The sequence below is a fragment of the Sphaeramia orbicularis genome, chromosome 17 (genome assembly GCF_902148855.1).
Source record: "Sphaeramia orbicularis chromosome 17, fSphaOr1.1, whole genome shotgun sequence".
Lineage (NCBI taxonomy): Eukaryota > Metazoa > Chordata > Actinopteri > Kurtiformes > Apogonidae > Sphaeramia > Sphaeramia orbicularis.
In genome coordinates, this window is record NC_043973.1 from 37,077,236 (window position 1) to 37,097,719 (window position 20,484).

Consider the following 20,484-nt stretch of genomic DNA (forward strand, 5'->3'; position numbering starts at 1 on the left):
TGAAGGCAGTTATTGAGAAAGAAGGAGGACACATAGAATAAAAACATTTTCTATTATGTCAATTTTCTTGTGGCAAATAAATTCTCATGACTTTTAATAAACTAATTGGTCATACACTGTCTTTCAATCCCTGACTCAAAATATTGTAAATTTTGCTTCCCCACCCTGTATTCTTAAGCTTCATCCTTGTTCAAGGTGGCAGTCATATCTTGTGTAATGCTTCTAATGGTATATATAGATTGGAGCATGCTGTGGTTTTGTAGGTAGTAACATCATATAATCGGTGCTGTAATGAGTATTATAACAGTAGGCTAAGGTAAGCTGGTAATTATTGTGAAATAAAGCCTCACAGAGACACAGGATGTGAAGCAGGAGTCCGAAACAACCTGTAAGGGTTTGTCTCCTTTCTGTACCTACGTCATAGACTTACTCACAAATAGTTGAGTCTTGTCTCATGTTATGATCCTGAGGTCGTATATGTATATGTTTAGTTTATTATGGCCTGTAGAGGGCCAGTGGTGTATGAGTGTGCATGTAAAGTGGAAGTGCGTGTGCTTAAGAGCAGATGGCTGTCCCAGATTGGACGAATGCGCGTCTTGCAGATTGGCCAGCCTGGAACACACGGTCAACTAATTGGTGGAGAAAGACAGAGTCTGCCTTTAAAATGAGCCTGATGACAGCCCAGCCCCGCTCCCCGACCTCGCCCTGCTCCCTACCAACGCCACCAGTTTTGTTTTATGATTTCTGAGAGAGAAAGAGAGTTTCGGAATTTCGGTATTTGTTTTTTTTTTTGTTTTTTTTTTTTTTTTTTCCACAATATTTTTATTAACTTTTTAACAGCATAAAATCAGGCATTTACAATCAATATATGCTGTCAGTTTGCTTCATTAAACTCAAAAACAACAAATACAAAATTAAATAAATAGAGACGGCTGCAACCTAAATCCAAATATTGTCCAATAATCCTGCTGATTATCTTCCTAATCCCCAGACAGGTGAACCGTCCATTAGATGTCAGAAAACACTGAAAAGTTTTCAGAGTATACCAAGGTCCAAAATGGCGCCCTCAGTTGTCTCCCTCTGTTCACAACCAAGATCCAGCACTGATCTTTTTGAAGGACAGTATTCAAACTGATCAATTGATCATAAAAAAAAAACAAAAAACAGTAACTATCAATTCGACAGTTAACAGCCTATCCAAAAACTGTTTTAGCTCTAAAAGCAACAAAAACAAACAAAAAACCAACAAATGAACACAGACTCAACAACAATTTGCTTCTCTGATATTACTGAATGGTAATCTATACTAAGTGGATTTTAAATTATAGTAAATACAAAATGTATTGCATACTTCAGAAAAAAGTAAAACTTGTAAAAATGTAGGAACTGTACTGCCTACAGCAATCAGTCAACTTGAACATCTGTTAAATCAAGATTCTTGGCATAATTAATAAAAGGTCTCCATATATTCTCAAATCTGTGCTGTTTAGCCTTCAATATGTAAGTGATCCTTTCTAATGGAAGGTCTGATAGCATTTGTCTCATCCAATGAGCTGTATTTGGTCTGTGAACATTTTTCCATAACTGTGCAATACATTTTTTGGCATACAGTAAGCTGAGGTCTATAAAGGTTCGTTCATTTTTACTATAATTCTGTGTCTCTGAATATAAGCCCAGCAGAAAAAGCTTAGGGTCCAGCGAAATCTGTTTTGAAATTATCTTCTCAATTATAGCTCTTACCTCTTCCCAAAACTTTTGAATCTTTGTACATTGCCAATTACAGTGAAACAATGTCCCTCTATGTTCCAAACATTTTGTGCATGTGTCTAGTATATTTTCTCTGTATCGATTTAGTTCCACCGGTGTCACATATGTCCGCATTAACCATTTATATTGTATTAGTTTTAGGCGTGTATTAATACTTTTGGATTGGGCATCAGCACAGGCTTTTTTCCAGTCTTCATCTGAAATTTCACTTTGCAAGTCCTCTTTCCAGGCAAATAACTTAGATTGTGAGCTTTCAGATGAGCCAGATGTCAGCAAATTATAAAACTCTGATATGATACCCTTTCTCAAACTGTCTTTTATCAGCATTTCTTCCAGCGGAGATCGTGGAGGTCTGGTGAATGTATTGTCTTGATTCACTTTAATAAAGCTTCTAAGCTGGAGATATTTGAAGAAATGTTTTCTACTTAGCTTGAATTTAGACCTCAGTTCATCAAAGGACATCATTATATCTGAGTCTACCTTATATAGATTCGGTATTTGTTTTTGATTGTATTGTAAATAGTTTGTAGTCACCACAGCAAATGTTAAGGATGACAAGTCTATTTTATTTTATCACATTTTCAAGGTCAAGGTCAGGGCTACTTTATTTATACCCGTAGGTAGATTTGTTTTGCAGTCTAGGTGACTGCCTTGGCATTACAACAACACATACATTAAACATGCAAGACAGGACACTTGATCACGCTTACAGAGAGGACAAAAAGACAGGACAAAAAGTGCTCAGTGTTCCACCATTCATCGGTATAGCAGCATGGACAAGTAAATAAAATAGGTAAGACCAAATAAATAAAAACAAGATGCAATAAAACACAATAAAAATCAGAAAAGATAAAAAACAATCCGGGATAAAAACCAGGATAAGAACATACAATTAAAAAATTTTAAAAATTTGAAGTCACAATAATAATACATTTTCTCCTATTTTGAGTTAGAAGGCCAGGTTAGACCTGTGTATTTTGGTTTCTTTATTTTGATTAGGGAAGTTTAGAGTGTTTGAGTTTGTGTTGTTTATTATTTTGTCTCTGCTCACCCTAAAATAAATAAAATGCTGCTCGGTTTTGGTTTAACATCTACTGTCACAGTCTTCTTTGGGAGTAGGATTCAATTGGGAGTCATTTTATGTTATGCTGTTTGTACCCCTAGACTAGGGCGTAACATAAAATGGGGGTTCGTCCAGGATCTGAACCCGGAACCTCTCTCATGTCTGTTTTGTCCCCCTGTCCTGTCCCTGTGCACTTTTGTCTATATGAGTCCTCCCTCTATGACATGTGAATATAAGGTTTGAAAGTGTTGCTTAAACACAATCTGTAAAAAAATAAAGTTGTCCTCTGAATGAGGGGTGGTGGTGACAGGTTAAAAAAAAAAAAAGAAGAAATAGTTGAGTTTTTGATGCCAAGAAGGATCCATCTTATGATGCCATATATTGATATTACACAAATATCTAAACCTCCAGATGCTGCTATAAGTCACCCCCATTTGCCATCATCCTGCACCAGGGCAAGATCTGCAATTTTAAGGCAAACTAAGAAGGTTTAAAATGTATACATTACATGCAAAAGTGAATGGAACATCCCAACTGATCACCTAGACATATCTTATTTACAAAGGTTTGTTGTTATCATGATCATAAGTATTTGTTGCTTTAATGGAACTCCTTTCCAGTTGAGTAAATCATATCATTACTAATACAAAACCAAAGTCGGTTAAAATGATTGGATGGTGTTTTTTCAGTCCTGTCCTTTCCACAGGTGACTAATTTTTTTTTTTTTAATTTTTGTGTTAAAGCATTTATTTAACCTGTTAAACCCTGACCATATTTTCAGGGGAAAAACGCCTAAAAAGACATACCCAAAGTAAATGAAGAATTACTTCACAATAATAAGGTTCATATGGATGTTCTTGGTGTCTGTGGACATTTAGAGACCTCACAGAATCTATTCCCATTGTCTAAAATATTGTATCTATTACTATGCTTGAGTAAACTGTAACAAACTAAAAGAGAAATTGGAATTTTTTATCCTCGCCTGTTTTTTTTCGGCTGGATTGACAACCTATATACATAAATTAATTGTTCGTGTCGGAGATTTTTAATAGCGTATATTTCACCCCACAAAGATTAAAAATCATGTTTGAACATTAAAGTTTGAATTAAAACACACTTTTGATGTACTTTTATTAACATTAGGGTCTAAACTTTGAGCAAAAGTTAAAAAAAAAAAACATTCATTGTCCTGATTTATTATATTTTTATAGTAGATGAATATAAATTAATTTTTTTGGCTCGTGGGTGGGCTGATAGGGCTAAAGGGGTTTCAATTGGTTGCAGTCGGGGTGTGAAGGGGATTTGAAGCAATACAATAAAAATGCTCCAGGAAAACATCTCCTACCCTACCTTTAATCTACAGGCCCTCACGAAATAAAGGCTTTTTATAATTTCAAAATTTTCTCACCAAGTGAGTGCCTAGATTTTGGTCTTTTTCTAATATGAGTTATTTTCTCCAACTATCACAGATGTTTTCCGCATAATATTATCACTTTTTTTCAGATTTTTCTCTTTTATCCATGGCGTGGTCCTAAGACTCCTATATAGAACAGTATAAGTGGAAAAACAGTGCAGTGCAATTACTCATGCAGCTCACATTTACCTTGATAATGAGGATATCTTTGTTAGTTTATGCAAATGCTGTATAGTGCATGTGGTTGAATATATTATCTTACCGAATGAGATCCAGCAGAGCATCAGCAGAACTGGTCATTGGCTTTTTGCTGTCCTCGGAGTCCTCCTTCTGAGCGGCGCCACCCGGGTGGATGATGTATACCATGACGATGCCCACTACCACAGCAACGAAGGTGGTCCAGAGGTAATAGGAGATAGTCATGATGCCCAGGCGGCTGGAGCACTTGGCGTCCAGGGCAGCGAGACCCGACATCAAACTGATGAATGGGAAAAGGAGATGGGAGGGACACAAAGACACAGAGACAGAAATTCACCTTAGGAATTAATGAAGGACATGAACACTCCAACATAATGGCTTTTCCTCGGGGCCAGTTATCACAAGCGCTCACACAAAATGAATGTATCATAGTGCAGCCTCATTTGTATGTTATTATCAGCTGACCCTTATAGTATTCATCTGCATTCATAGCATTGAAGGTGACAGTAAATGCAACCATTAAGCCATAGGTCAATGACAATGACTTATTCCATACCCAGGTAGGATGAGGCTTTCATGTGCAGTGCTGTGCCAAGGCCTCCACCTCCACCTTTATCTAGGCTATTTTTTGTGATGAATGTAGTATCTATATCACAGTCTTTTTAAGAAGGTAGATTGAGAACTTAGTGAAATGTGCACAGAATTAAAAATCTGAAATATGACTTCTACAGGCAATACATCTCAAGAGTTCCACTATTCATGTGCAATTGTTTTCACTGTACATTTTCCTTCACTGGTCTGTAAATATCTGTATAAATGTACAGTAAATATGTTAGTACAATTATATATTAATATTTTATATTTCTATTCATACTGTACATTCTTAATTTTTTTTATTATCAATCGCTTTATCTTATCTTATCTTATCCCTTATACCTTACCTTAAACCTTACCTTCTACCTTGCCTTATCTTATCTTTTACCTTACCTTACCTCATCTTATCTTATCTTATTACTTATATCTTATCTTACCTTATCTTATCTTTTACCTTACCTTATCTTATCTTACTTTATCTTATCTTATCTTATCTTATCTTATCTTATCTTATCTTATCTTATCTTATCTTATCTTATCTTATCCCTTATACCTTACCTTAAACCTTACCTTCTACCTTGCCTTATCTTATCTTTTACCTTACCTTACCTCATCTTATCTTATCTTATTACTTATATCTTATCTTACCTTATCTTATCTTTTACCTTACCTTATCTTATCTTACTTTATCTTATCTTATCTTATCTTATACCTTATATCTTACCTTATCCCATCTTTTACCTTACCTCATCTTATCTTGTCTTACCTTATCTTCTCTTATCTTATACCTTATCTCACCTTATACCTTACCTTATCTTGTCTTTTACCTCATCTCATTTCATTTCATCTCATCTCATCTTATTTTATTTTATCTTATCTTATCTAATCTTACACCTTACCTTATCTTATACCTTACCTCACCTTATACCTTACCTTATCTTATCTTTTACCTTCCCTCATCTTATCTTATCTTATCTTATCTTATCTTATCTTATCTTATCTTATCTTATCTTATCTTATCTTATCTTATCTCATACCTCACCTTATACCTTACCTTATCTTGTCTTTTACCTCATCTCATCTCGTCTCATCTCATCTTACACCTTATACCTTACCTTATCTTTTACTTATCTTATCTTATCTTATCTTATCTTATCTTATCTTATCTTATCTTATCTTATCTTATCTTATCTTATCTTATCTTATCTTATCTTTCCTTACCTTACCTTATCTTAACTCATCTTATACTTTACCTTATACCTTATACCTTACTTCACCTTATACCTTATACCTTACTTCACCTTATACCTTATACCTTACTTCACCTTATACCTTATACCTTACTTCACCTTATACCTTATACCTTACTTCACCTTATACCTTATACCTTACTTCACCTTATACCTTACCTTATCTTGTCTTTTACCTCATCTCATCTCATCTTTTCCCTTCCCTTCCCTTCCCTTCCCTTCCCTTCCCTTCCCTTCCCTTCCCTTCCCTTCCCTTCCCTTCCCTTCCCTTCCCTTCCCTTCCCTTCCCTTCCCTTCCCTTCCCTTCCCTTCCCTTCCCTTCCCTTCCCTTCCCTTCCCTTGTCATAATTATTTTGCGAAAACAACACATCTGCAGTTTTTTTTTTTAAACACTACTATTATTAACACACAATCTGTCTGAACGTACACAACAAAACATCATTTAAAAATCCCCACATACGAATAGAGTCAAAATGCTCAGACATCATTGTGAGCTCTGAGTGAATTTGTTATGTGTAATGTGTGAATGATGTCTGAATTGACAATTTATTTATTACAGAAGTGCATCACAAGGCTATTATTGGTAGTAAGTTAGGTAACAAGCTAATATTAAGACTGTAACTTGAATATAATCTCTATTTAAATTAGAAGTGCATAAATTTGACTCAGAGATGCTGCCAAAAAGCCTGTACTTTTATATTTATGTGTCAGAGAAGAGTGTCAACAAATTGTGGTGATTCACTACATATCAGTATTACTCACACAAAGCTTTGTTCTGCTCTGCTATAAGCCTGGGGGGGACACATGCAACCACTATAACCCTAAACAAAAGCATAGCGCAGTCATTTACATTTAAATTGGCAGCTTTGAATAGATCTTGTCAACACGGACTCATTTTTTTTGTACCTAAATGATGAGATTCGCTGTACAAGAAAGTACAAGCGGAGTATGTGGGATGAAAAAAGACGTGGAGAGATTTTTACTCAGTCTGTCTCTCTTGACAAGATTTACCCCCTGTTCAAGGTGCAATCTGGTTCAATTTAGCAGGTATTTGGATTTTGATACAATGTCTGCATATGACTCACATTCAGTACTTTTACATGGTCTGTGATGTGTTATTTTTCTGTCTGACTGTGAACATCTGAAGAGTTAGAAGAAAAAAAATATACAGAAAAAAACATACAGGTCAAAATGGCTCCATGAAGTTCATGAAGTTTCTTTTAATATTATGAAGAACCAGGTCATTTCTCACTAGTAAAGACTCATCAAGCAGTGTTCATCACCAATATGTTATTTTTTTTATTAGGAGAAATGTCATGATGTTCATCTAAGTAACAATAAAAACTATGATTTGGTGAGGAAAAATTTAAAAGCATTTTAGAAGTTTCATTATCACCACCAAAACTCATTTTTAGGGAACACATTTAGCTGGGACCCAAGAAACCTAAAAAAAAGATAGCAAAAATTGGCATAACATTTATAAACTACTGGTAAAAAAGTAGTGAGTGTAACGCTATGTCCATCATCATCTCATTAACTAATTTGTGTTGAAACATCAGAGGATGTCCAAAATTACTGTCTTATGGCCAAGTGGATAGGTAGAAGAAATCAAATCTTAATGCCAAAAAATATATTTAGAGGCTGAAGTATGAATATTGGGTGTAGTATTGAATTATTAACCCTTAGATCACAGGTATCAAACATGTGGCCCAGGGGCCAAAACTGGCCCGCCAAAGGTTCCAATCAGGCCCGTGGGATGAATTTGCAAAGTGCAAGTTAGGGTCTCAAACTCCAAAATAATATCATAATAACCTATAAATAATGACAACACCAATTTTTTCCTCTTTTATTTAGTGCAAAAAACATTAAATTATGAAAATGTTTACATGAACAAACTATCCTTTAACAATAAAATGTGAATAACCTGAACAAATATGAACAACCTGAAAACTCTAAAGAAAATAAAGTGCAATTTTAACAATATTCTACCGGTTATTAAATGTTTTGTGCCTTTGTAGATCTGCTCTTTAATGCACATGTATAAATGATAAATTGAGGCATAATATTGATAAAATTGTACTTACATTTCTTAACAAATTTCATTTTTTTCAGATCATTCACATCCTTTTTGTTTGAATAGTTTGTAAATGTAAATATTGGCATAACTGAATGTTATTTTTTGTACTAAACAATTTGGAGTTGTCATTATTTATTGGCTATTATGCTATTATTTTTCTGGTTCGACCCACTTCAGATTAAATTGGGCTGAATGTGGAACCTGGAGGAAAATGAGTTTGACACCCCTGCCTTAGATGCATGTTTGGACCCTACACTCTTCCATAAATAGGTCAAAAATGGTGTTTATGTGATGGTTTTGTCATGTTGAAAATAATCATTTGTATTCTGTTTTGGTCCACAAAATAATGATTTCATGTTTGAAATAGTTTTTTCTTTTCTTTTCTTTTTTTTTTTTTTTTTAAACTTTTTTAACAATTTAATTTTTTATTTTTATTTATTTATTTTTTTAAATATGAAAGCAAAGTATATAGCCTATAGTGTATAGTATATAAGTTTAATTTGAGAGCTGAAATATAGCCATTTTTCATGATTTTCTTAATAATAACCAAAATCACTTCAGTTCTTACATCAATATCTATGGCATTGCACTGCCAAAAACAGTGCTTTTAGGCATTCCATGTTTTCTTTTCTGTCTGTTTTAGTCACACGATACACACAGGAGTTAGTACTTGATTGCATAACCATTGTTTTTGATGACTTTTGATGGTCTAATAATTTGTTCCGTGATTGTACAATATATAACAACAATAGAACAATGCCAACATCCATTTTGTGTGTGAGGGACTGAGTCCTTTGGTTTTGCTGTAGAATGAATGAATGTAAAATGAATCAAATTGAAAATTAATGAGGGTCATTTTTACCCACCTATGGAAGCTTGGGGTAGTGATATAAAAAGTACAATTTCATAAACTCTATAAAAGGTAAGTTAAAAATTTTAATGGCATGATGTCAGTAACATGTTTTTGATGAATCGCTGGAATATGAAATAGTAACAACTTTTCATTCAAAGATGTTGCAAAAAAACAACCTCACCAGCTCATTTTTGACCCACTTATGCATCTAAGGCAGGGGTCACCAACCCTGGTCCTGGAGAGCCACTATCATGCATGCTTTAGATGTGTCCCTCTTCCAACACAGCTGATTCAAAGGATAGGCCTTTCATCAAGCTCTGCAGAAGCCTGATAACAACCATGGAAGAAGGAAACATCTAAAACATGCAGGATAGTGGCTCTGCAGGACCAGGGTTGCTGATCACTGATCTAAGGGGTTCAGAGTAGGTTCTTCAAATAAAATTCTTTCAGTTCTTTTGTGTTTTTATTGAATGCCTGTGTTGTAAATACTCAGTGAGACTTTATTTAATGAGACTTTTTTTTAAATACAGGAAGCCGCAGTAATCACTGATTATACAGTAATTACAAACTACATCAACTATATTAATTTTTCTAATTATATTCTGCTTAATCTTACACACTGGACCTTTACAGTTCACATAAAACAGGAAGCAGGTGGTTATCAACTGCATATGTATGTGTTTCATTTGGAAAAAGGAAAATGAGGAAGTTCAGCTGTGGAGCAACAACCTATATTTACCCACATCGACCAATATTGACTCAGTAACAACCCACAACTGCCAGATAGCTTACTGGTTGACTGCAGAGGTAATTGAATGGAAAATGAGTACAGGATGAGTAATCAAGTTCTTTTATTTTATTATTATTATTATTTTTTACTGTTTTCCAGAAACTGAAAAATACTACATTTCTGATCACTTGCAAAATGCCTTTGTCATAGTTGGACCACGCATTCACACATTGGTATGTGCAGTAAGTGACATAAAATACAGAAATATACAAAAAAAGTGTAATTTTAGGTCATGGGGTCAAAGGAAGAGGAGGTTATAATGAGAGGAGTGCAGATGCAGCCTGTTAGACTCCACAACTGTACAAAAAAAACACCCACTTCAGCTGCAGATACCCACACCCTGACAGTTCTTACTAGTCTCGACCATGTCTAAACCTAATTTACACATATGTTTGTCGATTTAAAAGATAATTTTGCAAGTAAAGAAAGCCACAGTTTGTGGTGTTCATAAATACATAAAAACGTCATACACGGGTTCGAATCCCGCTCTGTCCTAGTCAGTCCGTTGTGTCCTTGGGCAAGACACTTCACCCTCCTTGCCTCCAGTGTCACCCACACTGGTGTATGAATGTTTAGTGGTGGTCAGAGGGGCTGTAGGTGCAAAATGGCAGCCACGCTTCTGTCAGTCTGCCCCAGGACAGCTGTGGCTACAGATGTAGTATACCACCACCAGAGGGAGAATGTGAGAGGGAATGAATAATGGGTCAATAATGGAAAGCGCTTTGGGTGTCTAGAAAGGCGCTATATAAATCCAATCCATTATTATTATTATATATATTTCAATATGTTGTGCACAAAATTTTAGCTTTGGGATAGAACTGGTTCTTTTTTAATATTTTTTTTACTGCATGACTATATTTTCTTCAAATTGTATACAAACGTAGGTGTAAATGGCATTTTTAACAGTATCATGGCATTGATTATTGCACAAGTTATGATAATACAGTCTACTCTCGTTAAACCGGCCGCCGTTATACCGCCATTTTCACTCACCGCCGACCAAAACCATTGCACAAAAATCCCCAATGCATTATTCCATTAGCTACCGCCATTTCCGCCTATCGCCATCCGCCAGCCCAGTTCCATGCACAAACAACACTTATACCATTGATTTCCCGACCGTTATCCCGCCAGCGTGATTGCCATTGAGTACACATAAATTTTAACAATGCACTGAAACAAACGCGCCAGACGCTGATCGCGACAAGCTACGAGTAGGTCTACGGAACGGCCACCGTTCATTTATCGCAGAACACTCAGTAGGTCAGGATGTTGGGAAGAGGACGTGGGATTAAGCCAAAGCCTCAAGATGATGGGGTGTCATTTCCCGACACGGTATAATAATGTTTAAAATGTTTCCCCACTTTAAATGATCCCTTACAACATAACAGAATCAAGATTTATTTAGAAACGCAATTAGAACGGGTTAACGGAGGCAGCATAGACATCATATAGTAAAGACATGCGCATTATGGACGCAACCCGTTGTAACGCCATTTTCGCTATACCGCCAATTTGGCCGTGAACGGAAGTTGGCGGTATAACGAGAGTAGACTGTACATGAGATATTTGAACTAGGGTGTGGAACTGCATGATGGTTCAGATTGAATAATTATAGATTTCCCAGAACTGGCTCAGGTTGATACCTGTAGTAGAGACTTCTGGGAAATTGGATGGAGCTGGTTAGCTGACCCAATTTCTCCAGGGTCAATGACGTAAATGTAGCTAGGATTTCTCAGAATTTTTATGATGCTGGCCAGCCAAATCTTTCTGTGACATTCATCCTTTAAGGTCAATCCAACAACACATTTTTCCTCCATGATGAATGAATTTGTTCAGGATTATGAATAGAATTCCCAAAATTCGGCTGAACAAGTGTGAATTTTTTCAGAATTTTCTGAGGGGGTCATGTGGGGACCATTGGTTGAATTGCCATGGAATGACCCTGTTGCATCTTTACACCGTTTTAATGTTGTTGCATCTTCTGCATTATTTTTGTTGAGATGATAAACATCTGCTTTCTTCAACTTTCATTTAGAATCATCAATCACCGCTTCTATGCAGGAAGCTACTGTGAATCTGTTGCTAGAAATACTTCTGATCCCTGTTTGTCAGTCTCTGAGTTCCCCTATTAAACTGTTTCTGCATCAGATGTTAAAATTCCAAGATAAAATCAAAGGCAAGACATTAAACTGATCAAATATCAAGCTGTTTTTTTAAATTTTTTTTACACTGTAGTTACTGTTTGCTCTTTGAAGTTTGCTTTTTGAAGGTACATTAATCTCCCACTTTGAGCCAAAAAACATCAAGATGCCTGTGTTTCGCCTCAGGCTCAGCTGACATTATTAGAAAAACATGCACACTTTTTACTGAAGAAACTGCTTTGCCAAAATAGTAATGTGAAACTGTTGTTTGTGAGATGCTGTCATCATATCATGTTTTTAATCCCCTGTTACAATTTTAATTTCCAATTTTGCTTAGTGTGATGTATTATCTATGGATGTGACCTGCCGTAAATGAAGTGTTCAGATTATTATTATTGTCCTACTTATAAAAGTAAACATTAGATATTCCTTCACTTTGAGAGTTATTGATTGAAAAGAGGGTTGTGTTGTGACTGGCAACACAATAAAAGTGTAAAAGTGTGGTTGAAGAAAATTAACAGCATCATACTGCACTGTATGGGCAGATTCTGAAGTAGAGATTTTTTTTTTCTCTTTCTGGAAACCAAAAATAATAACAACAAGTGGTGCCAGGCACAACAAACCCCGCCCCTTGCATGTTTTGTAGCTGAAGTAAACTGAAACAAAACTGATGTTTTTATAGACATGTGAAATTTCGCCCATTATAAGTAAATAGGAGAAGAAAATAAAATAAAAAAAAAAATTCATAAAAATTTGAACTTTGACCTACACTCAAAAAAATAATCAAGCCAAAAATGTTGACTTTATGTATTTTAATTACATGTAAATTTTCCATGTAATTTTGTTACATAAGTTTAATGTAAAGAGTTGCATTTAATACAACGTTTTTTCTATCATATTGAGTCAATATGAATAAATTAAATACCTTCAGTCAGATTTGCTTTAGTTAATGCAAACTTTTACATAAACTGTGTTTGACTGTGACACTCAGCCTTTTTATGTGATCTAGTAAATAAAGTTTACTTTACTTGTTTAGATTCACTTTATACTAAGCATATTCACATTATGTTTGACTTTTTCGTATAAATAAACTTTAAATTTAATATATTTCAGTTACATTTTACTTTAAAATATTACTTCATGTTTATTAGAGCCAAGAATCATTTTTTTGAGTGTACTTTTCCCAAAATGTAATGACATCTATTCTGTGTCACTGGCAATTTATAAACCTAATTTGGTATGAATTCAACCAATAGTTTTTTCTGCTATAGACATGTAAAATTTCACCTATTATAAGTAAATGGGGGAAAAAAAAGATTTAAAATTCATAAAAAATTTAAACTTTGACCTATATTTCCACAAAATGTAGTAAGATCTATTCTGGGTCACTGGCAATCTATAAACCAAATTTGGTGTGAATTCAACCTAGAGTTTTGGTGCTACAGACATTTTGATTTTTGGCCATTGTAAGTAAATGGGAAAATAAATAAATTCATAAAAAATTTGAACTTTGACCTACTGATCCCAAAATGTAATCAGATCTATTCTGGATCACTGGCAATCTATAAACCAAATTTGATATGAATTCATCCAATAGTTTTTCTGCTACAGACATGTGATTTTGCCCACTATAAGTAAACGGAGGAAAAAAAAGATTTTAAAAATTCATAAAAAATGTAAACTTTGACCTATATTTCCCAAAATGTAATAACATCTATTCTGGGTCACTGGCAATCTATAAACACAATTTGGTACGAATTCAACTAAGAGTTTTGGTGCTACAGACATTTGAAATTTTGCCTGTTATAAGTAAATGGGGGGATCATAAAAAATTTGAGCTTTGACCTACTGTAATCAGATCTCTTCTGGGTCACTGGCAATCTGTAAACCAATTTGGTATGTGTTCAACCAATAGGTTTGCTGCTAGAGTGTTAACACACAAACAAACAAACAAACAAACAAACAAACAAACAAACAAACAAACAAACTGAACCAAACCAATACCCCTTGCCTCCCCTTCAGTGGTGCGGGGTGAATATAAAACAGTCTGTCAGCTCTAATATCATGGAGATTCAACAGGTCCTAGTTTTATTTTCATGTAGTGTCTACCGTAGCACTCAAGAGAAAAATTAAAAAAAAGACATCAAAGCATGAATATTCATAATGGCTGAAATTATGCAAAACCTTACATTTTTTAAACCACTTTTCCTCAAAACTGCTGAAGTTTGACAATAATCAGTCACTGATTCATCGGATGATTATGCAACACTTTTCTTTCAGAGTTTCATTCACTTCGAGATGAACTTTTGTAGAAAATGATATATAAGTGTTCAGCGCTTTAGAATACAGACAGATTGCGATGAGTTTCAATAGATGTTCTTCCTTGAAAAACTAAATAAGGGATAAAATAAAGAGAACACTGTACTTACAATTGATTATATTGCCTCTTTTTATTTCATGTCTCATACATAAGGAAAAAACAATTTTTTTTGCGTTCAATTACGGAAAAACACTGCATGTAATGAAGGTCTTTGCTTCATTGAAGACAAGTGGATTCACAAAAGGGGTTTTTAGTAAAGAATGAACATAAATCTGAAAAGTTATAACTACCTTGTCAAAGAGAAAAATGTCATACACTAAACAACGGCTGGATGAAAAAATGATTATAATAATTTCTGTGATTTGTATCATATTGAAATTCAATTTTATATTGGGATCATTTTCTTTGGAGATCCCTGAACATTTACACATTTTCATACATTTGTCTTTAGTTTTGTTGCTTCTTTAATGTCTATGATTTATTGTATCATTTATGTTATTTTTATATTGTTGTAACATTTGTTTTTTTTTGTCTTGTTGCATCTTTTATGTTTTTTTTTGTCTTACTTCGACTTTTACATTGTTTTCCTCTTGTTACTTCTTTTATGCTGTTCTAATCTTCTCACATCTTTTACTATTTTTTTGTATCTTGTTGTAACTTTGTGTGTTTTATGTTGCTTTCGTGTTGCTGCAACTTCTTCTTTGATTTTATCTTGTTGATAATTTTCATCTGGTTTTTTTCAACTTTCACGCAGGATCAGCAATCACCATTAAAATTCAAGAAATAAGATTTGTCATTTTCTGGTGATAATTATCAGTGTATCCAGCCCCTTCCATCCATTTTATGTCACGACCGCTTGTTTTGTGAATCTACCAGTTATGCTTATGATATTTTTAATACAACTGAGATTCAGCAACATCTACTGTATGTAGAGCAGAGGTGGCAAACATATGGTTTGGGGGCCTAAACTGGCCCACTAAAGGGTCCAGTTCGGCCAGTCTGTGCAAAACTTACATTGAAGATACAATATATGGACTAAAGTATTGAGACACGTTGCATTTTTTTCTAACAGGGATGTGGCCCACAAAACAATAATGACAAATGCCATTATATAGTTTTACACTTGGATAAGTATCATTACTTTGCAGGCCTTGGTTTTGTTTGAATTCTTATCTTTGGGTCCAAAATGCTTCAGAGATGGGTTTTATTTAACCCAAAAACACCCAAACAGCCGATGGCAACAAAAATAATCTATTTATCTAAACTTTTAAAAATCTGTTGATCCACTCATCCTGTCAATACATGTAAATAATTAGTGTAAAATACAGTTTGTCGTCTTTTCATGGTCATCAGATATGACCCATTTGGACGTTCAGAGGCTCTGTAGTGAACGTGGAAACACCGTCATCTTCTACAACGTTGATTCACCAATAAAACCTATGGAGTTGGATCAATGACAGTGGATGGACACACTTGTTTTTATCTTAAATTATTGAAATCTTTGCAGAAAAACTCACTTTTTCTTTTGTTTCTCTGTTTCTGATATGATAACCGTCAACTTTAATCTGAGTTTTTATGAACATCTACATGATTAGTTAATTAGATATAGGAAAATGCATGATATACACTGAAAAAAAAAACCAAAAACGTAAAATGAGGAGGATAATAGTACAATTAATGGTCATAAATCACTTAAGATAGGTTAAATATAGAGACAAAACTGACACAAAAGTAGCATTGGGTCATTATAGGTTCATTTCTATCAACACTGATTTTTTTTTTATCTGTGACTATGATTTTAAATCTTTTACTTCTAAATTTCTAAAATATTATTCATGTTCTGATTGTAAATAATAATTTTCTACCACAACTAACCATTTATTTTCTTCACATTTCACTGTGGAAGAAAAATCTCCCATTAAACTTTAAGGAAATATTGATTACTAACATGTTGACTCATGGGGAATCCATAGGTTCTAGATGTGGTTGTTTTTATGCTGTTGTGTATTTGTGCATGCTGTACCGCATTTGTCCAGCCGTCACCGCCATAGTGTTCTGACCATAGCAACATGACTGTAAGGCAATTGTATTCCAAAATTACTAATATTTCCCAGAATATTGGTCTTATCAATTTGCCGTTTTCGCTGCTGTCTTCCTTGACCAAACATACATAAGTATGCCAAACTGCAGCTGTCAGCTTTTTCCGGATTTTGTGCGAATTTCTGGACACACACACATACACACAAAGGCCACTTAGATTTTATAATATAGATTATAAACTACAAGGACAAAAACATTGGGACAGATCATGGCCACAGCTGTAAGATGTCCTGCTTATAAACATCAATACATCAGCATCACTTTAGATTAAATGGGACTGTATGTAGCCCCTGAATGAGTTTGACATGACCTATTATTTGGGGCACCACCACCAGTTGTGGACCCTATGGAAGGTAACGTTGTGGGCCCTCCAGAAAATAAATTATCTGTAAATCTGTCATCAGAGGGGGTATATGAACGTACTGTAACAACTGGAGGTATAGGGGTGAGTTTCATAAGTATCGTAACAACCGCAACGGGTGTGAAAACAGAAGTAAAACTTAACTTTGAATGTCCGACTCCTGGCTTCTATGCCTCTCTTCTTCTGCGAAGCTTACACGAAATTATCACAACTTCTAACCTATATCCACTGGGCCCCCTGGAAATGCTGGGCCCCATGAATTTGTCATGTTTACCCTCCTTTACAGCGCCCCAGCCTACTATGCATTGTTATCATTGCTCTTATGGTTATAGATCAGGGTTTTTCAACCTTGGGGTCGGGACCTCAAGTGGGGTCGCCTGGAATTCAAAACGGGGTCACCTGAAATTTCCAGTAATTGACACAAATAAAAAAAAAAAACTTACTGATAAAAAATATATGATGAATTGACAGAGACAATCCCAGTCCATAAAAGACATGACAAACTGAAGCTGAAACTGCAGCACTGTGGTTCTGTTTATGTGTCAAATGTTCATTGTGGTCAGTTTCAGATGCTGCAGCTCTTTCATAATTCATAGTTTTAGTTCTTGTTTGTTCAGTATTAATTGTCCTCCTTGTAAATCACAGCTGGACTGACTGTACATATTCTGACCAAGGAAAATAAAATTCTCCCTTTGTGCAGTAATCTACACCTGGATTTACTGCCTCCGTCCATAATAATATACATTATATAGACTAAATGTTGTCTAAAATCAATGTTTATTTGCAACATAGCAGTGGCAGCTGCTCGTCTTTCAGACAGGGGAAGCTCATTGTCGGCTTACATAAAAAAAAAAAAAAAAAAAAAAAAAAAAAAAGAATTAAGAAAATGCTCAGTGACCTTATCGTACCAAGTAGGCATCTTTCCCAGGGACTGGACCAGTGTCCTCTCAATATCCATCAGAGCTAGGCTGCTTAGATTGCCTTGGCCCATTGTGTTGTGGGTGTAAGACTTCAGCCTTTTTAAACTAGAGATGCTCCTTTCACTCCGACCTAGCCGACAGTATGATTGATTTAACTATCTACAAAACGATATTAAACTCGAACAAGAAATGATTAAATTATGAAACTGAAACAAGAAAACGCTGAAATTATGTTAAATTGAAACAAGGAAGTACAATGAGTGTGTTTTATTTACAGTGCAAGAAATGAACGAGTAATTTCGTAGTGGTTTCTCTCTCTCTTTCACAGCAGAATGTGTGACGGTATTAACCTGAACTGCGTCAGTGAAGGAGCAGATCTGAAAACAGCTGTCAATCAAATGGGATTCAGCCTTTCGACTGATCCTCCAATCAGCACGTGGGATTCTGGCGTCCAGCCCGGCCGAGCTCCGCCCACAGCTCCATTCACCCCCAGAGACGCCCGGCGTCCAGGGGCGGGACAACATCGTGGTATTTATCCAATTACCGTCCAGTTTTGACGCAATGAAAAAAACTGTTCCATTCAGTCCCATTGAAGCCCAGAGATGCCTGCAGTCTACGGACAAATGCACTGAGCAGAGATCGAATGAGAAAACAGCGCAACGGGAATGGAGGAGAAGTGAACAACATTGCGTCCGTTGGTTTGTGATAAAGCTGATTCTGAACAAACTCGTCTTTGAGATGAACGTGTTCTAACACATTTGTAGTTAATAAAATGTCAACACAACCAAACATATTTAACCATTTAATTTTCATAATTTTAGGGGAAGCCGGGCTTTCCTTGCAGTCTATGAGAAATCGCCACTGCAACATAGTATAGCAAACTATTGTAGTGGCAAGTTACATATATTCCTTATATCTTTGCATGCATTCCATATGTCATTTAGGCTTTTACATCTGTTCCATATATCCTTACATACATTCCACAAGTCATATAACAGTGGGTGACTGTGTCTCTAGTTTATGGGATCATGTTAACCTTTCCTGCCTGTTGTGTCGAGTGTCGAAGGCCAGTCTGACACCTGTGTGGAATAAAAATGATTTCTCACAGAGACCTTATCTCTGGGTTCTGGGACTTCCTTATGGCAAGCCGACTGAGCATTTATTACATATCCTTGATATCCACTGCTGTTTTGCTGCACTAGTAAAGCAAATCGTCAAACTAGTTTACTAGTGAGGGGCAAAAACGTGCACTAGTTAACTAGTGAGAAATTTTGGCTGCACTAGTGAACTAGTAAGGTCAAATATGCAACCACTAGTTAACTAGTGCATGTTTTTGCCCCTCACTAGTAAACTAAGTGTGACGTTTTGCCTTACTAGTGCAGCAAAACAGCAGTGGATATCAAGGATATGTAATAAATGCTCAGTCGGCTTGCCATACTTCCTGGCACCAGCTCGACAAGTTCTACACAACATAATTCTTTCTTTTTGTATAAGAGACAAAGACTGAGTGTGATTTGGTGTACTCTCACACAGACAGCGTGAGCCTCTGTTTGATCTTGTACCTGTTTGGAGCTCCAATAAAATTATACTTAAAAGACATAGAATCCATTTATCAAAATCTCGACTCTCTGCAATCTATCCAAATATTGTGGACTAATGTGACAAGTGTCAGGGCTCTCCCTGCAACTTAACCCATATGTTCTTTTCCTGTCCTAAGTTACTGAAATTTTGGGGTGATTACTTTATGATTATGACTAATATTCTTGGAAAAAATATCAATATGTGCCCTTTTATAGCGATATTTGGGCTCCCTGTTGACTCCTGTTTTAACCAAATAGAGTCTGATATAATAGCTTTTACATCCCTCCTTGCAAGACGACGTATCTTATTTTTGTGGAAATCTCCTAAACCCCCGTCTATTTCATTTTGGCTTAGAGATGTTATGTTTTTCCTTAAATTAGAAAAGATTCGACTCTCACTACAAAGCTCCTCAACTAAATTCTTTTAAAAATGGCAATCTTTTTTAGATTACTTTCAGTCTTTACAAATGCTGCCTTCAGATTGATCTCTCACACCTCCAACCTACTCTATTTTATTATTGTTTAGGTATTGTTGTTTTTTGTCGTAATTTGTTCTGTCTACCAATTATTGTCACATTTGATACATCTAGGTAATGTCTAATATTTAAAAGTAAACACGGGTATCTACAAGCTATGACTTTATGTATGTATGTATGTATGTATGTATGTATGTATGTATGTATGTATGTATGTATGTATTTATTTATTTATTTATTTATTTATTTATGTATTTATTTTTATTTTCTTCTATTTCCATTAGCTCAGTTAATATTCTTGTACACCACAGATTTGATACTGCTTGTACTTATTTGATTTTCTACTGCTCAGAGACTGTTATGATGTTCTTGTTTCTGCTGTTGCCCCTTCTCGGAGGGCCTTGGGGTTGGATTGGGCATGGGGGAAAAATGATATAAAAGGCAATGTATAATGAATGCACTGTAATTCTGCTCCTTTGTATGTACTGTTACATTGCTCATAAAAAGATAAATTAAAAAAAAAAAAAAAAAGAAACTGATTGCCTGAGGACCATTTCTTAATTTGAGGACAAATTAG

At 35.2% G+C, this 20,484-nt stretch overlaps 1 protein-coding gene across 1 annotated transcript in view; it reads right to left on the bottom strand.

Moving 5' to 3' along the window:
- The window catches only part of slc1a7a (solute carrier family 1 member 7a), a 114,503-nt gene that overhangs the window by 48,703 nt on the left and 45,316 nt on the right, over positions 1 to 20,484 (bottom strand). Inside the window, exon 3 of the mRNA XM_030160907.1 lies at positions 4,507 to 4,722. Coding sequence (XP_030016767.1) covers positions 4,507 to 4,722 — 216 coding nt within the window. The remainder of the gene's footprint in view (positions 1 to 4,506; positions 4,723 to 20,484) is intronic.